Source organism: Scyliorhinus torazame, chromosome 14 (assembly GCF_047496885.1).
Source record: "Scyliorhinus torazame isolate Kashiwa2021f chromosome 14, sScyTor2.1, whole genome shotgun sequence".
In the NCBI taxonomy this organism is placed as follows: domain Eukaryota; kingdom Metazoa; phylum Chordata; class Chondrichthyes; order Carcharhiniformes; family Scyliorhinidae; genus Scyliorhinus; species Scyliorhinus torazame.
Window position 1 is genome coordinate 7,475,027 of NC_092720.1, and position 21,914 is coordinate 7,496,940.

Below are 21,914 nucleotides of genomic sequence, written 5' to 3' on the forward strand. Positions count from 1 at the left end.
GCAAACTATCTGTTGGCTTTCATTGCGAGATTATTTGTGTACAAGAGCAAAGATGTTTTACTGCATCGACACGTATACATTTCTGATAGGGCTGGACAGTTTAATGTCATGGGCGTGTCCCTTCAAGAAAGGTTTATGTCTTATCACATGGCTTCAATGGTGTCATTGTGTGGGTGGAGCTGCGCTGTGGCTCTGTGAACTGTTTTGGTTTCATTTTGAGTTCTGACTGCTGTGGGCTATAGACAGGAGAAAAAAGTGTTTTGGCCTGTCTCTCTCTATTTTCATTTTTAATATCTATTCCGGTAAAAGTCACCTCGGTGGTGGGTTTGTATATATATAGTTGGTTTCCGGAAGCAGTTGAATCTGCTGGTTGAAAATTGGATAATACTTTCAGTAACAAGACCAGTCTCAGTCAAGTGAGAATACAGTGTGCTCGTCCACACACTTGAAAAAATGAGTTTTCGGTTTAAGGGATTTTGTTATTGCATTAGAACAGTTAAGGGGGAATTCATTCAGTGTTATACATCGACTACTGTAGCTGTGTGGAGTCTTTATGTTTGCAATTGATAAAGATTCTTGTTGTTTGTTTATTATATATATAAATTATATATATACATATGTGCTAACTAAGTTATTTGAATAAAGCTTGTTTGTGCTCATTCTAGACAAATTCAACATAGAGGTTATAGGCCAGATGGACTTCATAATATACCCTGGAATTTCTAAACCCTGGCCCATAACACAAGTTGCAGGGATGTTGTTTCCTCCGGCGGAGGGTGGGTCTAGAACAAGGGGGTCAGAGGCTCAGGATAGGGGCTGAGCCATTAACGACTGAAATGAGGAGAAATCCCTTCACTCAGAGGGTTATGAGCCTGTGAAATTCACTACCTCAGAGGCTTTGGAGGCCAAGTCATTGAATGTGTTTAAGAATATGTTCAAGAAGGAAATAGATTTCTAACCATTTTAGGCTTCAAGGGTATACGGATAAATAGTTAGTATGGTGTTGAGGTAGAGGATAAGCTATGATCATATTGAATGATGGAGCAGGCCTGGGGGGCGGAATGCGCCTACCCTGCTCCTATTAGTTTCTCTATAGCTCTCTGTGTTATGTCCACCTGGCAAATCTCCATTGTTCTCCCGTTTTTCACCATGGACGAGACTTGGAATAGTTTCATTTGGGATCTCCAAATGTTTGTTCTTCAGAAGTTTACTTTGGTGGGCAGCATTTATGTGTTACTTGGCGAGTTAAAATGTTGGTGTTGCTGGGTATTCGCTATTCCAAAAGCGGAGGTATCTCCAAGGATTTGGTGTGGCATCTCATTTCATTCATTCATTTCATTTCCATTCATCTGTGGCTTGCTGGATGGCAAAGACATTTTGTCAATTGATAATCTGATTGATAAAGGTAGACAAGTCTCCTGGGCCTGATGGAATGCATCCCAGTGTGCTAAAAGAGATGGCTAGGGAAATTGCAAATGCACTAGTGATAATTTACCAAAATTCACTGGACTTTGGGTTGGTCCCGGCGGATTGGAAATTAGCAAACGTGACACCACTGTTTAAAAAAGGAGGTAGGCAGAAAGTGGGTAATTATAGGCCAGTTAGCTTAACTTCGGTAGTAGGGAAGATGCTGGAATCTATTATCAAGGAAGAAATAGCGAGGCATCTGGATGGAAATTGTCCCAATGGGCAGACGCAGCATGGTTTCATAAAGGGCAGGTCGTGCCTAACTAATTTAGTGGAATTTTTTGAGGGTTGGATTGGATTGGATTTGTTTATTGTCACATGTACCGAGGTACAGTGAAAATTATTTTTCTGCGAGCAGCTCAACAGATCATTAAGTACATGAGTAGAAAAGGAAATAAAATAAAATACATAATAGGGCAACACAACATATACAGTGTAACTGCATAAGCACTGGCATCGGATGAAGCATACAGGGTGTAGTGTTAATGAGGTCAGTACATAAGAGGGTCATTTAGGAGTCTGGTGGCAGTGGGGAAGAAGCTGTTTTTGAGTCTGTTCGTGCGTGGTCTCAGATTTCTGTATCTCCTGCCCAATGGAAGAAGTTGGAAGAGTGAGTAAGCCGAGTGGGAGGGATCTTTGATTATGCTGCTCACTTTCCCCAGGCAGCGGGAGGTGTAGATGGAATCAATGGATGGGAGGCAGGTTCGTGTGATGGACTGGGCGGTGTTCGTGACTCTCTTAAGTTTCTTGCGGTCCTGGGGCGAGCAGTTGCCATACCAGGCTGTGATGCAGCCCGATAGGATGCTTTCTATGGTGACATTACCAGTGCGGTAGATAACAGGGAATCAATGGATGTGGTATATCTGGATTTCCAGAAAGCTTTTGACAAGCTGCCACACAAAAGGTTGCTGCAGAAGATAAAGATGCATGCCATTAAGGGTAAAGTAGTAACATGAATAGAGGATTGGTTAATTAATAGAAAGCAAAGAGTGGGGATTAATGGGTGTTTCTCTGGTTGGCAATCAGTAGCTTGTGGTATCCCTCAGGGATCAGTGTTGGGCCCACAATTGTTCACAATTTACATAGATGATTTGGAGTTGGGGACCAAGTGCAATGTGTCCAAGTTTGCAGACGACACTAAGATGAGTGGTCAAGCAAAACGTTCAGATGATACCGGATCTTGTAGAAACATATAAAATTATGAAGGGAACAGATAAGATAGATGCGGGCAGGTTGTTTCCACTGGCGGGTGAAAGCAGAACTGGGAGCATAGCCTCAAAATAAGGGGAAGTAGATTTAGGACTAAGTTTAGGAGGAACTCCTTCACCCAAAGGGTTGTGAATCTATGGAATTCCTTGCCCAGTGAAGCAGTAGAGGCTCCTTCATTAAATGTTTTAAAGATAAAGATAGAACGTTTTTTTTGAAGAATAAAGGGATTAAGGGTTATGGTGTTCCGGCCGGAAAGTGGAGCTGAGTCCACAAAAGGTCAGCCATGATCTCATCTCGAGGGGCCAGATGGCCTACTCCTGCTCCTAGTTCTTATGTTCTTATGGACCAAGAGCCCACAGTAAGTTAGTCCTCAGTGTGGGTTAATGATAACATTAGTGCCATCGCAGTCATAATGTGAGACAAATTAGTTCTAAGACAAGAGAAAACATCCGGGTGGAATCGTTATGGAAGGGACACCAGCGGTTTGTTTTATTTTACCTCGCTTCAGAAAATGTAGCTCTAGGAGTCACCAGAGGATGACATGGTCACCTTTACTTGGAACGTCATCCTGCCGGAGAAGCTCTCAGTGCCTGTGAAAAGATTTGCAGCTTCAAATCTCGGCTTTCTCCACGTGGGGAGTCGTTGAAGTTGCGGACGGGCCTCGGCATAGCGCAGAAACTGGAAAGTCCATTCGTACTGTACACTGAAAGTGTTCATCGAGCTTCCTGCTTTGGGAGGGACTTCTAAGACTTTCACTTGGCAATTAACAATCTTATGTTTCACTTCCTAGAGTGTGCTTATGGCGACAGTATGTATATGCTGCATAGATATGTACAGTTTCGGCATTCCATTGTGATTCGTTGTGGTCAGAAGAAGTGAAGGATTCTGTCACGAGTTCACTAATTTGCGTTAGCCGAAATTAGTCCGAAAAGGCAAAAAGGACTGATTAATTTGAAAGAAAAGTTGAAAATGCTGGAAATATTCGTCAGGTTTGGCAGTAACTTTAGAGAGAGAAAACAGTAAATATTTCATGTCGATGACTTTTCACCTGAGTGTTATAGTCTGCAAGAAATACTAAGCAACCAGAGCAAGTTCCTCCTTAGTGCGGTCCAGTGACAATAACATCTGCCATCAGCCAGAATGTGAGGCAGATCATTTTTTGCGTAAGAAAAATAATATGGATGAGGTATTTTGAATTGGAAGGGCCTGTTCCGATCTACTATCACTCTGTGTGACTCATTCAATTTCCAAGTGGCTTCAAATGATGCAATAATGACCTTTAAATCAACCTCCAAACTGATACTAAATATCGCGTTCAGTGTCTGTGAAACAATTTGAAGCATCAAGAATGGAAATACTTCCCCACAAATAGACACCAAACAATTTCGCAACGCAATGCCCTGACAAAACCAGGATGTGCAGATGCCGGCGTTGGACTGGGGTGAGCACAGTAATAAATCTTAAAACACCAGGTTAAAGTCCAACAGGTTTGTTTCAAATCGCGAGCTTTCGGAGCACTCAGGTGAACGGAAAGGTAGGTTCCAGAAACATGTATATAGACAAAGTCAAAGATGCAAGACGATACTTTGAATGCGAGCATTAGCAGGTAATTAAGTCTTTACAGAGCCAGAGAGAGGGGTAACGCAAGATTAAAGAGGTGTGAATTGTCTCAAGCCAGGTCAGTTGGTATGGTTTCGCAAGCCAGATGGTGGGGGATGAATGTAATGCGACATGAACCGAAGGTCCCGATTGAGGCCGTATCATGTGTGCGGAACTCGACGATAAGTTTCTGCTCTGCGATTCTGCGTTGTCGTGCGTCCTGAAGGCCACCTTGGAGAACGCTTATCTACAATCGTCAGGCGGGAATGTTCCCTTCCTTTCGGGGAACACTTCAGCAGTCAAGGGCATTCAGCCTCTGATCTTCGTGTAAGCGTTCTCGAAGGCGGCCTTCAGGATGCACGACAACGCAGAATCACAGAGCAGAAACGTATAGCCAAGTTCTGCACACATGAGTACGGCCTCAACCGGGACCTTGGATTCATGTCACATGAAATTCACCCCCCACCATCTGGCCTGGGCTTGCGAAATCCTACCAACTGTCCTGGCTTGAGACAATTCACACCTCTTTAACCTGGCGTTACCCCCTCTCTGGCTCTGTAAAGACTTAATTACCTGCTAATGCTCGCATTCAAAGTATCGTCTTGCATCCTTGACGTTGTCTGTATAAATGTTGCTGGAACCTAACTCACCATTCACCTGAGGAAGGAGCAGTGCTCCGAAAGCTAGTGATTTGAAACAAACCTGTTGTAAGGTGTTGCAAGACTTCTTACTGACAAAACCAGTCCGACCATTCCCTGCACTGAATGTTTACTTCACATAGAATTTGACAGAGTCATCCAGACTGGAAACGTTCTCTCCCCTCTCTCTCCGCAGACCCTGTCAGACCTGCTGAGATTGTCCAGTATTTTCAGCTTTTGTTGCAGATTCCAGCATCCGCAGTAATTTAATTTTATCGTATAGAAGAGACACCCTTCCAAATATGGTAAGAGTTCTCCGGTGTGCAAGCTTAATCGAAGGAAAATGTCAGGGGCACAGCAGCCCCGAGTGTGGAAAACATCACCTGCGAGCCTCTCTGATCTGACAGCGAATAAGCGTCAGCGAGGTTTGAGTTTGATATCTCTGGGGACTGTCTTCTGAAGGTTAAATACTCCCCGTACAGCGGGCTGCTTGCAGCAGAGTGCTGTCACGCTGATTCGAAACGTTCTTCCCCGTGACTCCTGAGAAAATCTTTATGTTTTCCTGATGTCACTTTATTCCATTTGGAGCGTTTTGCTCCTGATCCCATTCCAGATGGTCGACTCCTTCGTTGATGAGACATGTGAACTTCGGGAAATGTTCAACCCTGGAATGATTCAGGATGGAGATGTCATCCTGGGCGGTTTATTCCCGATACATTTAAGAACAGCGCCGGATTATTATTCATTCCGATCGAAACCTCAACCAGTGCGCTGTGTGGAGTGAGTAACAGTCATTTTTGATCAGGGCATTTGGCAATACTCCGGTCTGGGGTGGAATCTAACCTAAAGAGAATTTAATGTTTCTATCGCCGTTTCTTATTTTGGGGTAGTTATTGTCATGTCTTGCTTTCTCCCTCTTTTCTTCCATTCTCCCGTCTTCCTTTGATCCATTCAGTAATTGAACCCTTCCATGATGGGCAATTCGGTGAGACATTAAAAACTCGGAAATAAAAACAGGAAATGCTCGATAGACCCAGCAGGTCTGGCGGCATCTGGGGAGAGTAACTGAGTTAACGTTTCAGATCTAACAATCCTATAAAAATCAAATTTGCTCACCTTCAGGGCATGGAAGGCGTGGGAGGTTTGATAGAGCTGGTCAATATTATGAGGTTTTTTGATTAAGTTATCATAGAATCATATAATTTACAGTGCAGAGGGAGGCCATTCGGCCCATCGGGTCTGTACCGGCCCTCGGAAAGAGCACCCTACTTAAGCCCATGCCGCCATCCTATCCCTGTAACCCAATAATCCCACTTAACCTTTATGGACTCTAAGGGGCAATTTATTTTAGCCAATCCACCTGACCTGCGCATCTTTGGACTGTGGGAGGAAAGTGGAGCACCCGGAGGAAACACATGGAGAGACGGGGAGAACGTGCTGACTCAGCACAGACAGTGACGCAATGCGGGAATTGAACCCAAGTTCCTAGCGCTGCGAGTCAACAGTGCTATCCACTGTGCTACCGTGCCGCCCAGTTAACTAACGCAGAACAATACAGCACAGGAACAGGACATTCGGCCCTCCAAGCCTGTACCGGTCATGATGCCACCATTGGCCAAAACTCTCAGCACTACCTGGTGCCGTATCCCTCTGTACCCATCCTATCCACATTTATCGAGATGCCTTTTGAACGCCGTTAATGCACCTGCTTCCACAACCTCCCCTGTAAACGGGTTCCAGGCACTCACCACCCTCTGTGTAAAAGACCTGCCTCGCACATCTCCTCTAAACTCCTCTAACAGATATTAAGAAACAGGAAGTGCTGGATCAGGCCTGGCAGCGTCTTTGTAGAAAGAAACCGAGTTAATGTTTTGAGTCGAATATGACTTCTTCAGAATCAATGAACATCCCTGATTTGGGTGAGATAGAAGATCCTCGCATCTCTAGTACTCGTGCAGGAAACCAGAAAGCGAACACACAGGTGCAGCCGGTAATCAGAAAGGCCAACGGAATGATAGCCCTTAATTCAAGAGGGTTGGAGTATAAGAGTTAGGATGTCTTGCTGCAGCTGTACAAGGTACTGGTGAGACCACATCTGGTGCGCGGTGAGCAGTTTTGGTTCCCTTATTCAAGGAAAGATATTAATTAATTGGAGGTGGTTCAGAGAAGGTTCATTAGGATGATTCCAGGTATGGAGAGATTGTCTTATAAACAAAGGTTAAATAGATTGGGGCTTAGAAATGAGAAGAATGAGAGGTGATCTCATTGTAACAGAAAGATTCTTAAGGGGGTTGACAGGGTAAACGCTGAGTGGATCTTTCAGGATTGAAGAGTCTCGGACCAGAGGACATAGTCTCAGAATAAAGGGGAGCCAATTTAAGACTGAGATGAGCAGGAATTCCTTCTCTTTGGGGGTTGTGAGTCTTTGAAATTCCTCACTACAGAGAGCTGTCGGGGAAGAGTTCTTGTGGATATTTAAGGCTGCGATAGACAGATCTTTAATCAGTAAGGGATCAAGGGTAACAGGGAAGGGGACGTGAGCAATTCGGATCAGCCATGATCCTATTGAATGGGGAGCAGGCTCGAGGTGCCGAAGGGCCTACTTCTGTTCCTATTTCTTTTGGAGATCTGATCTTTTGCCATTGGTACAGTAAGATGTATCAGATGTATGTGAAACGTTTACTTGAGTCGAGGTAAGAGGTAACAGTTACTTAAACCTGTTTAAAAATGTGGGTAGATCAGTAAGCTGAACATACAGCTTCAACATTACTGACAGAACAACCAGAGAGGAGGTGAGAATTATATTATGATCTAGAATTCATTGGGTAAACAGACGGTAGAAACGACATCAATTGTACTTTTCTGGAGTGAATTTGATATTCATTTGAACAGGAGATATTTACAGATGGAAGGGCATTATTTCGATTCCTCTTTGAAATGATGTGGAAATGCCGGAGCTGGTGTGGGGTGGAAACAATAAGAAGTCTTACAACAATAGGTTAAAGTCCAAAAAGTTTATTTGGAATCATGAGCTTTCGGAGCGCCTCTCCTTCATCAGGTGAATGAATTCACAGATGAAAGAGCTGCGCAGCGAAAGCTAGTGACTCGAAACAAACCTATTGGACTTTAACCTGGTGTTGTAAGACTTTTTTCTTTGAAATGACTGTCAACGGCACGATTGTGTGTGCAATAATGGAAAACAGGTCTGGAAATCAGCAGATCAGGCTTGATGCCGTTTAGCTCTAGCACGGCAGCACGACACGGATTTATGTTGTGAAATATAAAGTTGGAGCAGTGGCCGGGAAGCAATTCTTTCTACAGGGCTGTTCAAAGGCTGAGTTTCCTTAATGAGTGGTTAGGGCCCAGACAATGGAGTCATATTCATCATTCTGCCGGATGGTACAATTACAAATTGTAGGAATGGATTTCAAGCACATTTTGCCTTTATTGCAATTTATTATAGTTCGTTCAGCAAAGATCTAAAAAGAGCGACAATTCCATCAATAAATCTAATATAATTTAGGAAAAAGACTTTGTATTGCTGGAAATATGTAGACGCAAAGTAGGCCAATTCAATTATTGCCGTGGAGTGTCGCTAACAATCTGGAAATAAACCCAGCAGTAAGTAATATTCTGTAAGAATGAAATTGTTTTCTTGCTCTGTAAAATCTATACTTCCCAACTGTCCCATTCGTACAGAAGACGTGTTATTGTTAGTAAAAGATAAAGACATGGAAAATATCACAATGACTTTGCCCCTGCCTCTTTACAATAGAAACTCAGTTGGGCAGAAATCATATTCAATTTTCGCACGGGATTGTGAGTTTTCTTTGTAAATCTTCTCAGCGAACTGTAATAGAGTTATAAAACAAACCTAATCCAGAAATGCTGGATGTGCTCAGCATGTCTGGCAGCAACTGCGGAGAAAGAAACCAGGTTATCTTTCCAGAGTCGTTGAGTCTTCGTCATGATTTCGTCAGAATAAACTCCAACTTGGTGCTGATGCCAAACAGGCAGCAGGAGCCAATCAAAGATAAGGTGACACATTCGTCTCACAGAAGTGATCCCCAGGTCAAATACAGTGCTCAGGAAGAGGTCTTACAACACCACGTTAAAGTCCAAGAGGGTTGTTTGGAGTCACTAGCTTTCTGAGCACAGCTCCTTCATCAGGTCACTCACCTGGACTTTAACCTGGTGTTGTAAGGCTTCTTAATGTTCCCACCCCAGTTCAACGCCGGCATCCCTACATCTTGGCTGCTAAATACAGAGCTCACATCCAGCAGTTAGTCTGGCCATTACAACAAGAGTATACCTAGCCCGTGTGGATGTTTAGCATCCACTGTAGCAAATAGTTTTAGTAAGATTTAGCCGCCAGATTTCCATATCGCTTCGTTCATCCACCTCGTCCTGGACGTCAAAACGCCAGCGTCATAACTCACGATGTGACCACAGGTTTCTCCTTCTCTTAGGTCTAAATATCTTACTTTCAACCGTGCATCTGTGGGCCGTCATTCGGGACCCTGGTTTTGCGGGAGGCAGATCGCTGCTATCTACCCTGTTCCATTTGCCTTCATTTTCAAAATCTCTCTTATAATGTACAACAAAACGCATACCATTTTATTTTGTTCTCAATTTTTCAATGCGCAATAATACAGAAGGAATAATATTGTCTTGAAAGAAGAGTAACTCCATATGTGTGTGGCAGGTTTAGCCAAAGTGGGCTGCGTTGGGCCCTCACCATGGTGTTCGCCATAGAAGAAATAAACCAGAACCCAGAATTGCTTCCTGACACAACTCTGGGCTACAAGATTTTCGATAGCTGTGACGCTCCTTCTGAAGGGCTTAAAGGAGCTTTCAAATTACTGAAAGGGAAAGACAAAATCGTTTCCAATCACACGTGTGCTGGCATTCCATCAGTGTCCATGATTGTGGGAGATGGCGGATCATCGCAATCTATCGCAGTATCGCGAGTGGTGGCCCCGTTCGCCATTGGTATGGTAAGATGCGTTCATGCATTTGCGACAATCATTTACACGGGGGTGCCTGCAATTACTTTTTAAAGCAAATAGTGTAAATGGTAGAAATTTGAAACAAAGACATGAAATGCTGGAAGTACTCAGAAGGTCTGGTAGCATCTGCGGAGTGAGGAAAGGGTTAATGAGACGGCATTGACCTCAAACGGTGACACTCTTTCTCCCCCCCCCCCCCCCCACGGTTGCTGCCAGATCTGCTGATTATTTTCGACATTGATATGAAATAATATTTAACTGCTTTGGAGACAGTGGAGTTCCGTAACTGGGAGCACAGATTAAAGATTAATTGGCAAAAGGACGAGATGGGAGATTAAGGGAGAGGAAGGTGGCGCACAGGGAGACCGTGGCGCAGTGGTATTTTCACGAGACCAATTATCCAGAGTGCAGGGTAATGCTCTGGAAATCCAGGTTCGAATTCCACCGCGGCAGATGGTGAAAACAGCATCCAATGATTTAAAAAAACTAATGATGACCATTAAACCATTGCCGATTGTCGAACCCCCCCCCACACATTTTGGGTAATTTGGACGTCTTGAATTCTCCCTCTGTGTACCCGAACAGGCGCCGCAATGTGGCGACTATGGGATTTTCCCAGTAACTTCATTGCAGTGTTAATGTAAGGCGACTTGTGATAATAGAGATTAGGAAAGAATGTTCGTTGGGGAAGGACATTTGCCGTCCTTACTTGGTCTGACCTTCATGCGACTCCAGATCCACAGCAATGTGGTTGATTTTGAAACGCCGTCTCAAATGGTGTAGCAGGGTACTCGGGGTTGGGCAGCAAATGCTGGCCCAGCCAGCGACGCTCACATGCCTAAAAATGTTGCTCTTGAAATGTTTATATCCAGAACGAAATTAAAGCGCGGTGGGGTCAGATCAACAGTAACGGTGAAAGGTTTATTGGGCAAATAATTGAAAAAGGGCCATGGCGGGAAAATGACTGTGAGTCTAATTAAATATCTGTTTGAAAGTAGCAACACAAGCGCGGTGGCCTTGTGAGCTTCATGTGTGGTTTCATGGTTCCAAACATCTCAGTTAATCCTCTTCCCCCACAGGTCAGCTACTTTGCTTCATGCGCCTGCCTCAGTGATAAGCGTGAATTCCCAACATTTTTCAGGACAATTCCCAGTGATACCATTCAGATGAGAGCTTTAGTCCGGATTATCCACTATTTCAAATGGTCTTGGATCGGAGCTGTGGCTGAGGATAACGATTATGGCCGATTCGGGATGAGGGCTTTAATTGAAGAGGCTGCAAAGTTTGAAATTTGCATCGCCTACATCGAATTTCTTTCACCCGGTCGTACCAGGGAAAGGATGCTTCAGGTAGCGAACACCATCCGAAGGTCCTCGGCAAAGGTGCTGATAATATTCTGTGGAGAGAGTGACACCTTGTCTTTAGTAAATGAACTGAGAATGCAGAACATTACCGACATCCAGCTGATAGCGAGTGAAGCATGGGTCACATCATTCCAACTGTGGACAGCGGAAACTCGGGACATTTTAACGGGAACAATTGGGTTTGGAATAAGGAGAGCGGAAATTGCAGGATTGAGAGAATTTCTCGTCAAACTCCATCCTTCCACAGCAACAGACAACCCGTTTGTGGAAGAGCTCTGGCGGGAAATCTTTGGCTGCAGTGTACACATCTCAAATCAGACTCTGGGAGGAAATATAACAGCTTCCTCTTATAGACCATGCACAGGTTTAGAGAACTTGGGGACAATTGAGAGTACATTTACTGATGTATCCCAGTTAAGGGTTTCCTACAATGTGTACAAAGCGGTATACGCAGCAGCGCATGCACTTCATAATTTACAAACTTGTGAACATGGGAAAGGCCCATTTCCCAATAAAACCTGTGGTAGAAAGTCAAACCCACTATCCTGGCAGGTGAGGCATTTTCGCAAACTCTTACTCATTCTGTACACTCAATGATTTCTTATTTCGCCAGAAACAACGACAAAAATAATAAGCAACTGTTGTAATGTCCAATTCTTGGTGATTTATTTAATGCTGCGTTAATCTTTTTGCAGACATTGTGAAACATACTCAAGAGTTGTAGAACATAATAATTGTTTTCCCTTTCCCAAAGCTTTTACAGTACCTGAGGGAGGTACGTTTCACAAACCAGTTTGGGGAGGAAGTAAGTTTTGATGAAGATGGAGATCCTATCGCTTCCTATGATTTGATAAACTGGCAGAAGCTTCCTGATTTGTCAGTTGATTTTGTGAAAGTTGGTTATTATGATGCAGCGATGCCGGAAGGAGGAGAACTCGCGTTGGATGAAAGTAGAATCATTTGGCACAGAACAACGATGGAAAATAAAGTAAGCCGATATTCCATCCCCCAAAGACGTGAAAGGATGCGTCTGCACATTGGTTGCAGCCACCACATAATCGCGTTTGTTTGACTGGTTATTATTGACGAGACTAAACAAGATTCTCCCTGGAATCGACTGGAGTGTGTCTGCTGCTCAGTCACACCTTCTGGAGTACTTTTCAATTATGGGGTCAATGTGAGGATCCTTGCTCTTCTTGATACATTTAAATTTCATTCACTATAGTGTTCAGCGTAACATTTCAATTTTCGCAGATGACACGAAGATTGGAAACGTTGCCAAACGTGATAAGGGATGTCCTGAACTTCAAAAGGACATAGACATGTTGGTGAATTGGGCAGACAAGTGACTGATGTAATTCAATACTGAGAAGTGTGAACTGTTTCGTTTTAGCAGGAAATATATGGAGAGAGTATGAAATAAAGCGAGGGATTCTAACGGAGTTGCAGGAACTGAGAGAGCTCGATGTACATATGCACAGTCATTGAAAGTGGCAGGGGAGCGTGAGAGTGCAGTTAAGTAATCATATCTTAGGCTTTAGTAACAGGGACACTGAGTACAAGAATAAGGAAGTAATTGAACATAGAACATAGAACAGTACAGCACAGTACAGGCCCTTCGGCCCACGATGTTGTGCCGACCATTTATCCCAATGTAACATCAACCTAACCTACACCCCTTCAATTTACTGCTGTCCAAGTCCCTATCCAGGATTCGTTTAAATGTCCCTAATGACCTGACTCCACCACCTCTGCTGGCAGTACATGCCACGTACCCACCACTCTCTGTGTAAAGAACCTTCCTCTGACATCTACCCTCTTCCTTCCTCCAATCACCTTAAAATGGTGTGACAGCCATTTCCGCCCTGGGGAAAAATCTCTGGCTAGCCATTCTATCCATGCCTCTCATCACCTTGTACACCTCTATCAAGTCACCTCCCTTCGTTCTTCGCTCCAGTGAGAAAAGCCCTAGCTCCCTCAACCTTCCTTCATAAGACATGACCTCCAGTCCAGGCAGCATCCTGGTATATCTCCTCTGCACCCCCTCCAAAGCATTCACATACTTCCTATAATGAGGCGACCAGAACTGGACACAATATTCCAAGTGTGGTCTAACCAGGGTTTTATAAAGCTGCAGCAAAACCTCGCGGCTCTTAAACTCAATCCCCCTGTTAATGAAAGCCAACACACCATACGTCTTCCTTACAACCCTGTCAACCTGGGTGGCAACTTTGAGGGAGATATGTACGTGGACCCCAAGACCCTCTGTTCCTGCACACTTCCAATAATCCTGCCTTTTACCCTGTATTCAGCATTCAAATTCAATCTTCCAAAATGAATCACTTCACTTTTATCTGGGTTCTAAAGGTAAACTTGCAGGTTGAGTCCGTAATTAAGAAAGCAAATCAATGTTGTCATTTATCTCAAGAGGCTTGGAATATAAAAGCAGGGATGTACTTCTGAAGCTTTATAAAGCACTAGTTAGGCCCCATTTAGAATACTGTGAGCAATTTTGGGCACCACACCTCAGGAAGGACATACTGGCACTGGAGCGGGTCCAGCGGAGATTCACACGGATGATCCCAGGAATGGTAGGTCTAACATACGATGAACGTCTGAGGATCCTGGGATTATATTCATTGGAGTTTAGGAGGTTGAGGGGAGATCTAATAGAAACTTACAAGATAATGAATTGCTTAGATAGGGTGGACATAGGGAAGTTGTTTCCATTAGCAGGGGAGACTAGGACCCGGGGGCACAGCCTTAGAATAAAAGGGAGTCACTTTAGAACAGAGATGAGGAGAAATTTCTTCAGTCAGAGAGTGGTGGGTCTGTGGAATTCATTGCCACAGAGGGCGGTGGAGGCCGGGACGTTGAGTGTCTTTAAGACAGAAGTTGATAAATTCTTGATTTCTGGAGGAATTAAGGGCTACGGAGAGAGAGCGGGTAAATGGAGTTGAAATCAGCCATGAGAGAATGGTGGAGTGGACTCGATGGGCCGAATGGCCTTACTTCCGCTCCTTTGTCTTATGGTCTTATGAACTCCATCTGCCACTTCTCAGCCCAGTTCTGCCCAGTTTTAGAGAGGCAGTGTAGACGCAATGGGCCAAACGGCCTCCTTCTGCACTGAAAGATCCGTTGATATATTGATTTAGGAGTTTCTGAAGCCATGACCTTCGCTTGAAATGGTTTGGTGATGGCAAATTCAAAATCAAGTGGGTGAAACATATCGATGAACATCATTCCAATCTATGGTATTACTGAAATAATCGTGACTGTTGCCATTGATTAACATACTCTTTAGAGTGAATTATTTTAGAGAGTAACTTTTTGAAATTTGAATTAATTTGCGACCTGGTGTGTTATAAGAACGCATGCTTGGGCAGAACAGGTGAGTTTGAACACATAGTTCTCGAAAGACATGTAGACTCGATGGACCGAAAGGCCTAATTCTGCTCCTATATCTTGTGGTCTTATGACATTTACTCGGCAGTGAGGTTTCCATAGACCATGTCTGTTGAAGAGTATAATTGACAGAGTTTGATTGACATGATTAATCAGCAAATCCATTGTTGTTTTATCATGTGACAATAGAATGGTAGAATGAGAACTCGGTGTATCATATCCCTTTTATGCTTCTAATAATACCAACATTCCAACTTAATATTGAAATTTGGACATCCCCCTATTAATGTCTATTCTATCCTGATTTTATCATTGGTTTTCATAGAGGTTTCTTTCTTTTGCTGAATATTCAAATAGGTATTATTGTAACTATATGTAAATCATAAAATCATAGAATTCTTACAGTGCAGAAGGACGCCATTCGTCCCATTGAGTCTGCACCGACCCTCCAAAGGAGCAGCTTACCTAGGCCCATTCCCCCACCCTATCCCCGTAACACCACCGAACCTTTTGGACACTAGCTGAAATTTACCATGGCCAATACACCTAACCTGCACATCTTTGGACTGCGAGAGGAAACCGGAGCACCTGAAGAAACCCACGCAACACGGGGAGAACGTGCAGACTCAGCGCAGACAGTCACCCAAGGCTGGAGTTTAACCAATGCCCCTGATGCTGTGAGGCACCGTGCTGTCCCAAACATGCCATGTATTTCTCATCAACAAGAGGGCACCAGATGGCAGCCTCTATGGCGTCAGAGGATTAAACCAGTGGCGGCGAATTCTAATCCTTCTGCATGGCAAGTTCTAAAGCTGAATTCAATCCGTGACCTGGCATCAGGATGAATGTTGTTGGATGGGTTCGTTATGTTCTTCCAAAGGAAGAGCACTTGATGAAGGTGGAACAATAATGAATAGTATATCCAACGTAAACGCCTATATTTAAGTCGACGTGCACCAGTAAGTAAGGACAGATGAGATGAGTGGAATTTATTGAAATACAAAAGAAAAACATCAATACTTATTCAGATAACAATGAGAAACATCTCGGTTAATTGAAAACATGAAATAAAAGAAGCCATATGATGGGGATCATTCAAAACTACTCCTCAATTCCGTAATGGATGAGTTAATGCGCTGGACGATTGTGTTGCAATGACTTGTCCTAAATGCCCCTCTTTCCTATGTTCGGATAACTAAGATTATGTTGATCAACATTGAAAATTTGGCAAAGACGCCACTCATCTGGTTTGAAAAATGTACGATCATAGTTCAATATCAATTGTCACACTCCACACGCCATCTTCTTAACCCTGTTAATTGGATGCAATAATTTACTGTTGGCTCCTGTCATCACGGAATCACAGAAATGCACAGTGCAGAAGAGGCCCTTCGGCCAATCGAGTCTGCACCGACAGGTGAAAAACACCTGACCTACCTACCTAATCCCATTTGCCAGCACGTGGCCCATAGCTTTGAATGTTATAACATACTAAGATACTGTCTCTCTCGTTTCTGTGCCTTATTGGAAGGGTTCCAACCATGTGTTATTCGTCTCCCTGGAGTATATTAAATATGCTTAGCACGTTATTCTATTTTCGGCTCTGAAATAGTTCTAAATCTGAATTTGCTATTAGCAGTATCATCTTTTCTTTCTTCTTTGATGGGATGTGGGTACCACTGGCAAGGCCAGTACAGTGGCACAGTGGTTAGCACTGTTCCTTCACAATGCCGGGGTCCCAGCTTCGAATCCCGGCTTGGGTCTTTGTCTACGGAGTCTGCACATTCGCCCCACCTCTGCGTGGGGTTCCTCCCACAAGTCACGAAAGACGTGGTGTTAGGTGATTTGGACATTCTGAATTCACCCTCTGTGTACCCGAACAGGCACCGGAATGTGACGGCTAGGGGATTTTCACAGTAACTTCATTGCAGTACTAATGTAAGCCTACTTGTGACAATAAAGCTTATTATTATTATTTTCTGTCCGTCCATAATTGGAATTGAACTGAATAGGTTTAATGTGCAAAAGTGCAAGGTTTAAAGGAGATGTACGAGGCAAGGTGTTTACACAAAGGGAGGTGGGAGCCTTGGATTCGCTGCCGGGGGAGGTAGTGGAAGCAGATACGATAGTGACCTTTGAGGGGTGTCCTGAAAAATACATGAATAGAATGGGAATAGAGGGATATGGTGTCCAGAAGGGTTTTAGTTCAGACGAGCAGCATAGTCGGTGCAGTCTTGGAGGGCCGAAGGGCTGTAATTTTCTTTGATGTTGAGTAGCCGACGTTGGACTGGGGTGGGCACAGTAAGAAGTCTTGCAACACCAGGCTAAAGACCAACAGGTTTGTTTGAGATCACTAGCTTTCGGAGCACAGCTCCTTCATCAGGTGAGCGCCGAATTGGGGTAATTTTTTTTGTTCTTTGTTCATTGAATGGCTTATTACGCCACTTCAGAGGGTAGTTAAGAGGCAAATCGCTTTGCGTCTCCATGGAAGCCAACCGGACACAGATGTCATGGGTTCCTTCGCTTTAACCAAAGTGTTTAAAGCAATCAAGGATAATTCCGTAATCACCATTACTGAGATATATTAATTTTATTAAAATTCCACCAGCTGCAATGGTGGGATTTGAACTCGAGTCCCTAGAGCATTTGCCTCGGCCTCTGGATTGGCAGTCCAGCTACTATTACGTCAATGCCCTCCCTAAATGATGTACGCAGCAGCAAAGTCAATTTGTGTTTTCGTTACATTTTGAATTGCAACCGGGTTTGAGCGGCAGCAAGCAGAGACGGAATGCTCTCAGATAGTAAATATACATTTGTCAATAAATTCAAAGACTTGTAATTTGACAGGAGATTAATATTTGATAAGACTTACCTGGCTTCGAATTTGATAAGATTTATCATAGGATTCTCTGGGAAGCAAGGGAGGAGATTGCTGAGACTTTGGCTTTGATCTTTAAGTCATCTTTGTCTACAGGAATAGTGATAGAAGACTGGAGGATAGCAAATGTTGTCCCCTTGTTCAAGAAGGGAAGTAGAGACAACCCCGGTAACTATAGGCCAGTGAGCCTTATATCTGTTGTGGGCAAAATCTTGGAAAGGTTTATAAGACATAGGATGTATAATGACCTGGAAAGGAATAATTTGATTAGAGATAGTCAACACCGTTTTGTGAAGGGTAGGTCGTGCCTCACAAACCTTATTGAGTTCTTTGAGAAGGTGACCAAACAGATGGATGAGGGTAACGATGTTGATGTGGTGTATATGGATTTCAGTAAAGCGTTTGATAAGGTTCCCCATGGTAGGCTACTGCAGAAAATACGGAGGCATGGGATTCAGGGTGATTTAGCAGTTTGGATCAGAAATGGGCTAGCTGGAAGAAGACAAAGGGTGGTGCTTGATGGGAAATGTTCAGACTGGAGTCCAGTTACTAGTGGTGTACCACAAGGATCTGTTTTGGGACCACTGCTGTTTGTCATTTTTATAAATGACCTGGAGGAGGGCGTAGAAGGATGGGTGAGTAAATTAGCAGATGACACTAAAGTCGGTGGAGTTGTGGACAGTGAGGGAAGGATGTTACAAGTTACAGAGGGACATAGATAAGCTGCAGCGCTGGGCTGAGAGGTGGCAAATGGAGTTTAATGCAGAAAAGTGTGAGGTGATTCATTTTGGAAGGAATAACAGGAAGACAGAGTACTGGGCTAATGGTAAGATTTTTGGCAGTGTGGATGAGCAGAGAGATCTCGGTGTCCATGTACAGAGATCCCTGAAAGTTGCCACCCAGGTTGAGAGGGCTGTTAAGAAGGTGTATGGTGTGTTATTGGTAGAGGGATTGAGTTTTGGAGACATGAGGTCATGTTGCAGCTGCACAAAACTCTGGTGCAGCCGCATTTGGAGTATTGCATCAAATTCTGGTCGCCACATTATAGGAAGGCTGTGGAAGCATTGGAAAGGGTGCAGAGGAGATTAAACAGAATGTTGCATGGTATGCAGGAAAGATCTTATGAGGAAAGGCTGAGGGACTTGAGGCTGTTTTCGTTAGAGAGAAGAAGGTTAAGAGGTGTCTTAATTGAGGCATACAAGATGATCAGAGGATTGGATAGGGTGGACAGTGAGAGCCTTTTTCCTGGGATGGTGATGTCTAGCACGAGGGGACATAGCTTTAAATTGAAGGGAGATAGATATAGGACAGATGTCAGAGGTAGGTTCTTTACTCAGAGAGTAGTAAGGGCGTGGAATTCCCTGCCTGCAACAGTAGTGGACTCGCCAACACTAAGGGCATTCAAATGGTCATTGGATAGACATATGGATGATAAGGGAATAGTGTAGATGGGCTTTAGAGTGGTTTCACAGGTCGGCGCAACATCGAGGGCCGAAGGGCCTGTACTGCGCTGTAATGTTCCATGTTCTATGTTCTATCTCCGACTTTAACTCTTTGCAAATGGATGAGCTTTGACGATGTTAAGTACGGTCCCTGTCTCCACAGGTCCCTGTGTCAGCATGCAGTGATAATTGTGGTGCCGGAACAAGAAGGGCTGCCCGCAAGGGGCAGCCTGTTTGCTGCTTTGATTGTTTACCATGTGCTGATGGGGAGATCAGTAACCAGACAGGTATGAGAATCTTTGTTAACATTCCAGCAGGAACCAGGAAACTGGGAATATAAAGTTATGTTTTGGATTTGCCATCAGAGCAGGTCTCGTTCATTTCGAAAAAGTGCATTTCAACTACTATTTGTAACGTTGTGTGTCCACAGATTCTATAGAATGTATCAAGTGTCCAACAAATTACTGGTCCAACGTTCCAAAAAATCAATGCGTTCTGAAAGAAATTGAGTTCCTCTCCTTCCACGACACCATGGGAATAACACTGGCGGCGATTTCACTGTTTGGAGCTTGTATCACAGGAGTTGTTGCTGCTGTTTTCTTATATTTCCTAAACACTCCCATTGTAAGGGCCAACAATTCGGAGCTAAGTTTCCTTCTGTTAATTTCATTAATACTCTGCTTTCTGTGCTCCATTGCATTCATTGGACAGCCAACGCCATGGTCATGCATGGTGCGCCACACTGTGTTTGGGGTGAGCTTTGTTCTGTGCATTTCCTGTATTCTTAGTAAAACTCTGGTCGTCCTGATGGCATTTAAAGCAACGCTCCCAGCCAGTAATGTGATGAAATGGTTTGGACCCAAACAACAAAGATCAATCGTCTTCCTCTGCACATTGATTCAAATTATAATCTGTGTGATCTGGTTGGTGATATCTCCCCCACTCCCATCTAAAAACACCAAGTATCAAAGTGCAAAGATTATCCTTGAGTGCGACGTGGGTTCCACAATTGCTTTCTGGTGTGTGTTAGCTTACATTGGCCTCTTAGCTTGCATGTGTTTGATTTTGGCTTTCCTGGCCCGGGCCTTACCGGACACGTTCAATGAAGCGAAATTTATTACCTTTAGCATGCTGATCTTTTTTGCCGTTTGGTTAACTTTTATTCCAACTTACGTGAGCAATCCTGGAAAATACACGGTGGCGGTGGAAATATTCGCAATTTTAGCATCGAGCTTTGGGTTGTTGGTATGTATATTTGCTCCAAAATGTCACATTATCTTGTTCAAATCAGAAGAGAACACCAAAAAACACCTAATGGGTAAAAATGCGCAACACTAACAAATTAAACGAGCCTTGTAAATGCAAAACCCTAAGGCTGCACGGTGATGTAAAGCTGGACATAGTGGATTACTTGCGCAGTTTTACACTAAACACAAACAGCTTTGACTTTTAAGTTCCCTGGCAATGCGTTCTGATAAGGTTGCTCGGATTAAAGGTTAGTTTTGTAGATGTATAAATGTACGAAATGTTTTTCGTTTTCTAAAGAATAGAAACATTCGTACGAGATTTTGAGTGTTCGTCTGTTGCTCAGGCTTAGACGTGTATCTTGATAATTGTTAATAAATGCAACTATAAACACGTAAGTGGCTTCAACCTTATCAATGTTTTTTGAATTTATTTTTACGGGACCTATGATTCGCCGGCCAGGCCAACATTTGTTGCTCATCCCAAATTGCCCTTGAGAAGGTGATGGTGAGCTGCCTGCTTGAATTGCTGCAGTCCATGTGGTGTCGGTATATCCACTGTGCTGTTCGGGAGAGAGTTCCAGGATGTTGTCCGAGCGACAGTGAATATAACGGCGACATATTTCCAAGTCAGGAAGGTCAGTAACTTGGAGGGGAACCTCCAGGTGGTGGGGTTCCCAGGTATCTATTCCACTTGTCCGTCTGGATAGCAGTGGTTGTGTGTTTGGAAGTTTTTCGTAAGGAGCCTTGGTGAGTTCCTGCAGTGCATCTTGTAGATGGTACACACGTCTGCTGATAGGTCTCTATACACGCCAAATGTAAGGAAGAAATGCCCGAAGGTCATCACCCCACATTGTTCACTTCCAATTGTTCATATAAGCCTTTCTCTCGTATTTTTCAGCAGCTGTTAATAATGTTGGCCACTCCTTGTGATTTGGCAATCAGTTAAAGAAGTTTCTCTGACATAAGCATTTCTGATTAAAGGGTACGCTTCCCCTCCGACGAATATGCTTCCAGATGCCCGTCAGATTCTGGTAAATGCGAACACCAACTCACTGCTCCTCCCGTTTCTGCTTTGCCCAGTTCAACACGTTCTCCGTCATGTGGTACCTGTGAAAACAGATGATCACTGCCCTTGATGGCACGTTCAACTTCAGCCTAGGCCTCAGCAACCGATGGGCGCGGTCCAGTTCACACCAAGAGGGATCCTATCCCTCCCCCATCAGGTCCACCAACATCTTGGCAAAGTACTTCGCTGGCCCCTCAAGCATGCCCACAATGCTCAAATAATGCAACCTTGAGTGGTTCTCCAAGTCCTCATTCTTTGCTCGAAGTCCTTTATTGGTCTCGACCACCCTCTGCAGCTCATCCTCCATCGAGGTGAGCTGATCACTGTGCTGCGACATGGCCTCCTCCACCCCCTTCAGCTTCTTGCCCTGCTTCCTCACCTAGGCCGATGTCTTTGCCACAGCCACTCTCACTGGGCAATTGCCTCCTCTACCAATGCCTTCAAAGCCACCGCCATCTCCTTCCTCAACCACTCCATATACTTCTCAAACCACTTCTCCAGCTCCAAAGGCATCACCTCAGTCATCTCCTCTGCCGTAAGCAGTGCGGCCCCATCCAGCAGCCCAGCCTCGGCCATCTTGCCAGCTCCAA

At 44.1% G+C, this 21,914-nt stretch overlaps 1 protein-coding gene across 1 annotated transcript; it reads left to right on the forward strand.

The window, feature by feature from the left end:
- Window positions 1-9,640: 9,640 nt before the first annotated feature.
- LOC140389244 (extracellular calcium-sensing receptor-like) lies at window positions 9,641-20,349 on the forward strand. Its single transcript, XM_072473417.1, has 5 exons — window positions 9,641-9,910; window positions 11,002-11,838; window positions 12,041-12,274; window positions 19,175-19,298; window positions 19,442-20,349. Exons 1-5 carry the CDS (start codon window positions 9,653-9,655, stop codon window positions 20,347-20,349), a joined length of 2,361 nt encoding a protein of 786 aa, XP_072329518.1. The 5' UTR covers window positions 9,641-9,652.
- Window positions 20,350-21,914: the final 1,565 nt, after the last annotated feature.